This window comes from Drosophila bipectinata, chromosome 2L (assembly GCF_030179905.1).
Source record: "Drosophila bipectinata strain 14024-0381.07 chromosome 2L, DbipHiC1v2, whole genome shotgun sequence".
In the NCBI taxonomy this organism is placed as follows: Eukaryota; Metazoa; Arthropoda; class Insecta; order Diptera; family Drosophilidae; genus Drosophila; species Drosophila bipectinata.
Genome location: NC_091736.1, coordinates 25,134,982 through 25,142,663, shown reverse-complemented (window position 1 = coordinate 25,142,663; position 7,682 = coordinate 25,134,982). Strand labels below are relative to the sequence as shown.

Sequence of the window (7,682 nt, the reverse complement as noted above, 5' to 3'; positions counted from 1 at the left end):
TTTTAATTATACAACTTGGTGTTAAACCTTTATTTATTAAACTTAATTATTACAAGACACTTTTGATTTTTACTTCGGTATTTACTTCGTCGGCACTCTCAGGATTTTTAATTCCCAAGATATTTTTATTTTTATTGACGGATATTTCTACGTCGGCGTTCTCAGGATTTTTAATTCCCAAGATATTTTTATTTTTATTGACGGATATTTCTACGTCGGCGTTCTCAGGATTTTTTGTTCCCAAGACATTTGTATTTTTGTTGACGGATATTTCTACGTCGGCGTTCTCAGGATTTTTTGTTCCCAAGCTTTTCTCACTATTTTCAACAAATAATGAATCTGTGTTTTTGCTACCATTATCATCAAAATACTTTTTTATAATAAATTCTTTTAACGGAAGAATATTATTTTCTTTAATTAAACGTATTTCATTTTTCTCCTCATTATCATAATATTTTAACTTTTCCTGTTTCCCATTATATTCCAAGATTCCTTTATCTATATTTATTATAGCTCCAATTTTTCTTAATAAATTGAATCCAATTAGAATATCAGATTCTAAACCTTCGATTTCATAAAATAATTGTTTTGTTTCAAATATATTTATAATATGGTAATACCTAATAATTGAGTAGCTTTGTATATTGGTAGCTCATTTTTATTTTCAAAAATTCCCCTTTTTATGTAACAAGCAGTGGCTCCTGTATCTATTAAAACTTTTAGCTGCTTCTTGGATTTTCGATCTATCCTATTTAAATAAGGCATTCCTCTGTAGGGGTCTGGTCTAAAAAATGGTCTTCATTAATATTATTTAATCTGGTTACTTTATTAGCTGGCTGACTTTCTGTTCCATCTGATTCCCTTTTTTGAGCTTGAGTTTGCTCTCTATTTTGATTTGCGTTATAAAAAATTGAACGATTTTTATTTTGATGATAATTATTATTATATCTACCTTAATTATCGTTTGCCTGCCAATTATTATATCTTCCCTGGTTATTATTTGGCTGCCAATTTTGGCTCGGCTGCCGATTGTTATTAGATTTATTCTGGAGTTGAATCGGTGGATCAACATCCATTGGCTCGATAGCTTGTTGCTTATGATTATTATTTTGATTATTATTTTGCCAAAAATTTCCCTTTTGTGGCCAATTGTAATTTTGGTTATGATTAAAATTATTTCCCATTTTAGTGGTATTATTATTTTGCCGTATTTGATCAAATCGTAAGTTGTTTCCCCGATATTTACTTTCATTTTTAAATCCATTAAACCTATTTGCGAATTGAGCACGGAAGTTGTTTGATTCTAATTCTTGGACCTTTGCCAACGCATTGGGCAAATCTGGTGGATTTAATGAGAAAAGAGTTTCTGAAATAGATCCCTTAAGTCCGGATATAAATACTCGTAGAGCATTTCCCCTTATTGAATTGTTTGTTTCTTTGGTAATTACACTGTCCTTTCCGTATGTCATTATGGTTTTGTTTATTAGTAAGGTCATTTTTTTATTGACTTCGTTATAGTACTCAGTAATTGTCATTCGTCCTTGTCTGAGGATACTTAGTTCTGACTCGAGAACATGTATTGGTCGTTTGTCACTATATATAAAGTCCAATCGGGATAAGATTGCTTTAAAGTTTAAAACTGTTACTTTCAATTTTATAGAGACTCATTGCAGTTTCTGCAGCTTTTCTCCAACCTACATATTGTGTTGTTTCCCCTGTGAAATTTGGTAAGGATTTTACCACTTCAAGTGTTGTATCGCATTTTATAGCTGGGTCAATTGTTTGTACTTTATAATCTTCCACAGTTTTTGCATCTGTGGCTAGCCTTCCTTCTAAACCTTCTACTTTCCTGCTAACTTCATTCAATTGAGCGTTTATAAATCTGTTTATCAATTCTACTGTTAAACCGCCGGCTGTGGCTACACTGCTTGCAGAAAAATTTGATGCTGAACCTCCGGTTGCCATTGTTAGATTTAGTTCACAAAAGCTATTTATCAAATCTTCCAGAATTATTCTTGTTTTGTTTTTTAAATCGCGAATCTTACTTTTTGCAGTATATAAATCTTATATTATTTTACTACTAATTGCATTCACGCGAAATAGTGAGGCTACTGGCGTTATATTTTTAAGTTCCTTTAGGAGCTTTATGTAACTTTTCTCTGCCCCCGTGGCAATAATTATATCATATTCTTGGTCTTTGGCACTAGTGGTCTGTTCGATGTTGTCAAGCCGCTGGCGTCTTTGCTCAGTTATCCTATCTGAGGAGTTTACTCTTTTTAAATTTTTCGCCTGCGAGTTTTGATGTTGCTTGGACTTGGAAGACGATGGATTTCAGTCCGTGGGCTCTGCTGCCTGACTTGGATTGCCACGGTCAGCCTAGTTCTCTGGCTTACGACCAGAATCCTTGTGTTGGTTCTTATCTGGTTTTTATAAATAATGAGGATTCTTTTGGTTCCCTGGATTATCGCTGTTGCGGGAATTCGAAGTTTTTTAGCGCCGCTCGAGTAAAGACGCCCGTGTAGATGCTGATAATTGTTTATTGTTTTCTTCATTTATAACAGGGCAGCAAGGGCTAACAGTGGTACAGTCGGTAACCACTCTTTCACTCCAAACAGTGATAGCACTTTAAATTCCTAGTAAATTAATAGTTGTACAATTCATAATCAAAACTTAATTCTATATTCTCACTCTCGTCCGCTTCTCTCGAAGGTCAAATAGAAAAGAAAAGCTAAGGCACATGGTTACTGGCTGAGTTAACAGAGATTCAACACCCGCTTAAACTATCGATTCTGCAACTTCGGCGTTGCCGGATGCCGCGGGAGCAGTTTTGCTATCTATCGTAACACTCCCCACTTGTATATTCCGCCAGGGATCTACCAAACTACTCTCGATAGATAGAACTGCCAGCTTCGTCGCGGGTCTTGTATAAACGCCAGATTGGGTCCTCACCGCGGCGCTCCTTACTTGACCGTCCGAGCTAAGGTTCACCTTCAGGATTCTTCCTTTCGGCCACTGGCTACGCGGCTGTCCGGGATCGCACACATACACGATATCCCCTTCTACAAGAGGCTTAGCCTTTTCGCACCACTTGGTCCGCCTAGTGATCACTGGCAGGTACTCTTGAAGCCATCGCCTCCAGAACGAGTCCGCCAGTTGTTGTGATTCCATCCAGCTCTTCTTGAGCTGCACTCCTTCGGGTAGGGGCTCCATCGTCGGTCCTCTTCCAGTTGAGCTTCCAAGCAGGAAATGATTCGGTGTCAGTGATTCTTCGTTCTCATCTTCCAATGGGATGTATGTTAGGGGTCGCGAGTTGACGATCGCCTCCGCCTCCATTAGAGCGGCTCTCAGCAACTCATCCCATGGTCGTTTGTCAAGGAGGATTGATTCCAACGCCGTCTTCACGGAACGCACCAAGCGCTCCCAGGCCCCACCCATGTGGGGAGATGCGGGTGGAATGAACTTCCATGTCATCTGGGGTCCAGTGAACTCGCGAGAGAGTAGATCCTTGTCCATATCTTCGAACGCCCTACGCAACTCCGTGCAGGCTCCTTGAAAATTGGTACCGTTGTCGCTCCAGAGTTCCACTGGGCACCCTCGTCGGGCCATAAAACTGCGCACCGCTAGAATACAAGAGTCAGTTGTTAATGAATACGCTACCTCTAGATTTATTGCCCTTGTAGAGAGGCAGGTGAAGAGCACGCCGTATCGTTTCTCTGAACTGCGTCTGACCCGCACCATCAGAGGCCCAAAGTAGTCCACACCCGTGTAGCTGAAAGGCCTATGAAAGGCTGCTACTCTTGGATAGGGAAGTTCCGCCATGCGCGGTGGTTTGGGGGCCGCCTGTCGGTTCTTGCATTGCTGGCAGGAGCGTCGTATCCGAGCAAGGGTGGATCTCAGCTTTGGTATCCAAAATCTTTGTCGTAGTTCGTTGACCACCGTCTCGTGGTTAGCGTGCAGAAATCTTCGGTGAAATTCCTTTATGATGAGCTGCGTAATGTGGCTGCCGCAGGGGAGTACCACGCGGTCGCTTCCCTTGATCATCTTGGCACGTTCATCCAGCTTTAATACTCCATCGGAATCCATATACGGTCCCAGCTTGTATAGTAGGTTATTCTTCTTCAATGGTTTTCCTTGTAAGATTAACCGTATCTCCGTCTGGTAGTACTCCGCCTGAGCGTACGACCACAGAAGACTCTCCGCGACCCTGGTATCTTCTTGTGATGGCTGATTTTCGATGTCCGATCGTTGTAGAGCCTTGGCCTTCCATCGCCTCATACACCATACCGTTCTTGCGGTACTCCATAGCAGACGGGTCCAGATTGAGAACCGCTCATAGTCTATGAGGGTCGCGCGGCTTACGTCTGTGAATCCGTCACATACGCCGATGAATTGCGCCTTCAGTTCCATTCCTGACTCGTCTCCTTCTTCCGCCTCTGTCAGCGGCCAAAATTGCCTCTCTTGCCAAAGAAATCTCGGCCCGTTTAACCATCGACTTTCTCGGTTGAAATCAGGTCCTTTGTTCCACTTAGTGGCGTCGTCCGCCACGTTCTCGGAGGAAGGTACCCAGCGCCAGTCCTTGACGCTAGTACCGTCTAGAATCTCGATCACACGGAATGCTACAAATTGTTTGTACTTCCTCTGGTCCGATCGCAGCCAACTCAGCACGGTCCTCGAGTCGGTCCAGAAAGTCCGTGTGCTCAGCTTCGCGCCAAGTGAAAGCTCCAGAGTTTGAGCCAACCTCGCTCCAAGCACTGCTCCCATGAGTTCAAGCCTTGGTATGGATGTCGGTCTTAGAGGGGCTACCTTTGTTTTGCTTCCCAGTAGACTGCAGTGGATACCTGCCTCATTTTGAAATCGTATATAACTCACGGCGGCAAATCCATTCTCGCTTGCGTCCACGAAGGTGTGCATCTCCACTTCTGAATCCATCAGCGACTCCTTCATGTGGCATCTTGGGATGGTCATTTTCTCAACGTCCGGGATATACCGAAGCCATCGCTTCCATTTAATCCATTCTGCCTCAGCTATGGGGTCATCCCAGGTACATCCACTTCGCCATATTTCCTGAAATATTATTTTTGCATACATCACGTAGAAGGATATGAGCCCTAAAGGATCATATATAGACATCAACACACTGAGAAACTCTCGTTTGGTGGGTCGTTGCCTTCCTTGGAGAAGTTCTTTATGGCGATATCGTGGGGATACACGGTAGCGGATGAGATCTTCTTTCGTGTCCCACCACATTCCCAGCACCTTCTCGGTCTGTCCATCCGTTGTTTCGTCTAGTCTCACTAGCGTGGGTGCTCCTTCGCCGAGTGCGCTTAATACTTCTCTGGAATTCGATACCCAGTTTCGAATGAGGAATCCGCCCTGAAGATGAATGTAGTGGACCTGACGCGCGAGGCTTACAGCTTCTTCCTCCGTGTCGACGCTGTCCAGCATGTCGTCTACATAGTGATTCTCCAATATGCACTTCACAGCGCGTGGGTATTCCTTCTTGAACGACTCCGCATTTCTGTTCTTCACGTACTGGGCACAGCTGGGGGAGCAACTAGCCCCAAACGTCATTACCTGCATGGCGTAGTTCTCTCTCCGTTGTGTGTTTGGGTCTATAAATACAAAGCGTTGGTATCTCTGATCTTCTGTGTGTATTCTGACCTGATGAAACATCTCGGCGATATCGCCGCCGATAGCAATACGTTTCTCTCTAAATCTGTGAAGTATTGGTACCAACTGCGCTAGTTGGTCAGGTCCCTTCAGCAGCATTGTGTTCAGCGAGATCCCTTCCGTCTTCGCAGCCGCATCCCAGACTATGCGAAGCTTTCCTGGCTTGTTGACGTTTAGCACGGGAAAGATAGGTAGATACCAATATGGCTTTTCCTCAGCTTCTTCCGACGTAATGGGCCGTGCATATCCTTTCTTCACGTACTCATCTAGCTGTCGGCGAATTCCCTTCGCAAGCTCCGGCTCGCGAGTCAGTTTCTGGTACAGGCATCGTGCCCGCTTTAGGGCTGTAGGTAAACTATCCGGCAGCTTGTCATCTTTATACCTCCACAGCAGACCTGTTTCAAATCGGCCATTTATACGCCTCGTGTTCTTCTCCAGCTGCTGTATAGCCAACTGGTCATCATTGGATACGCTCTTGCTATTCATCTCTGGTCTAGGGCCGCCGTCCGACCACATGCACTGCTCAAGCAGGCGCAAGATCTCCTTGTTCTCGTCAGCTTCACATGCACATATGTGAAACACGTGGTAGTTTGGGGTTATGTCATCACCCACACTGTTGCAGCTTCTTCCTTTAATCGTCCACCCCAGGCGGGTCTTCTCAGCGATCGGTTCTTCTGTTGTGCCTTCCTTGGTGCGAAGCACGCGCCCTAGTTTGCAATTATTGAGACCTATCAGGAGCCTGGGCTGTGCTGAGTCGTATCCGGACAGTGGTAGATGTCGAAGGTGTGTGTGTTGTGCTTTCAGGTGGGTTATATCCAACGACTGTGACGGGAGATCAAGAGACTGGACCGAGTGAACGTCGCGAAGATCATATTGCTTCGTTTGGCCAATGCCGGAGATCCTTAAGTCGAGTCTGACCGAGCTGTCCTCATACCGGTGCATGCCGGCAGTCCACTGCATACATAGAGGCTGCGGTTGTCCCTTCACTCCAAGGTCTTCTAGCAATGGGGCGTCGATCAAGGTTAGAGATGACCCGTCGTCGATGAAGGCATACGTGTTGACTTGCCTACCATTTCCATACAAAGTCACTGGCAATACCCTGAACAGCATTTCCACACCTTCTTGTCGGTGTGCATGGCACCTGGCTTGGACGGGAGCCGTGCTGCCGCGATGCAACAGGGGATGATGGCGTTCTAGGCATCCATCTATTCCGCAAGGATTGGGGACGCCGCATCTTTCCACCTTGTGGCTCTGGAAGCATCTCCAGCACAAGCCACACCGTCGAGTAGCATTCCAGCGATCGCGGGTCGTCATTTCCAGGAATGCTGGACACTCCTGCAGGGTTCTGCAATTGCGAGTGCAAAGCCGACAGCCTTGGCGCACAGTGTGTGTATGTACCGTGCCCCTTCTCTCCGTTCTTGACGACGAGCTTGGGACTATCACATGGCTCGCTCCTTCTGCCATCTGCGATAGCCACGTACTAAACTCTGCCAACGTACACACTGTTAGAGAGGCTTTGTGCATTCCCCAAAACGTCTGCACCATCGATGGCAACTTGCTCACTAGCTCCTGCGTGAGCGCTGGGTTGTTTAAGTACTGGTCCAACTTGGAGGCTTTCATCGTAGCACAAACATTTTGCACCTCCACCGAGAAGTCAACCAGCATTTCAAGCTTATTCTCCCTCACTTGAGGAAATTGTCTAATCCTTGTCACTAACAAGTTAATGATAATTTCGGGTCACCCAAATCGCATTCTTAGCGTGGCGATTATCTGCGGAACACAGTCCGCATGCAGCATTAGACTTTGTACTGCGTTCTTGGCTGGTCCTTCCAACGCATGCCGAAGCCGCATTAGGTTCTCGGCATCCGTGAATCCGCATAGCTCCGTCGTCTGTTCATACGTTGCGATGAATAAGGGCCAGTCCTCCGGCCTCCCGGAAAACTTCACCAACTCAGCCACGCTAGTCTTCCTCGCTGTCAATTGTTCGTACGATGGTCTGCCCACAGGTTTAG

At 45.3% G+C, this 7,682-nt stretch overlaps 1 protein-coding gene across 1 annotated transcript; it reads right to left on the bottom strand.

Annotated features, from left to right (window-relative positions):
* Positions 1–2,775: 2,775 nt before the first annotated feature.
* Positions 2,776–7,335, bottom strand: LOC122322201 (uncharacterized). The gene has a single exon (XM_043213760.1). The coding sequence runs from the start codon at positions 7,333–7,335 to the stop codon at positions 2,776–2,778; it is 4,560 nt and encodes a 1,519-aa protein (XP_043069695.1).
* Positions 7,336–7,682: the final 347 nt, after the last annotated feature.

Bases quoted from the DNA above. Each gene is read 5' to 3' on its own strand.
- LOC122322201 (XM_043213760.1), bottom strand. From the start codon at position 7,335: ATGCTGGTTGACTTCTCGGTGGAGGTGCAAAATGTTTGTGCTACGATG.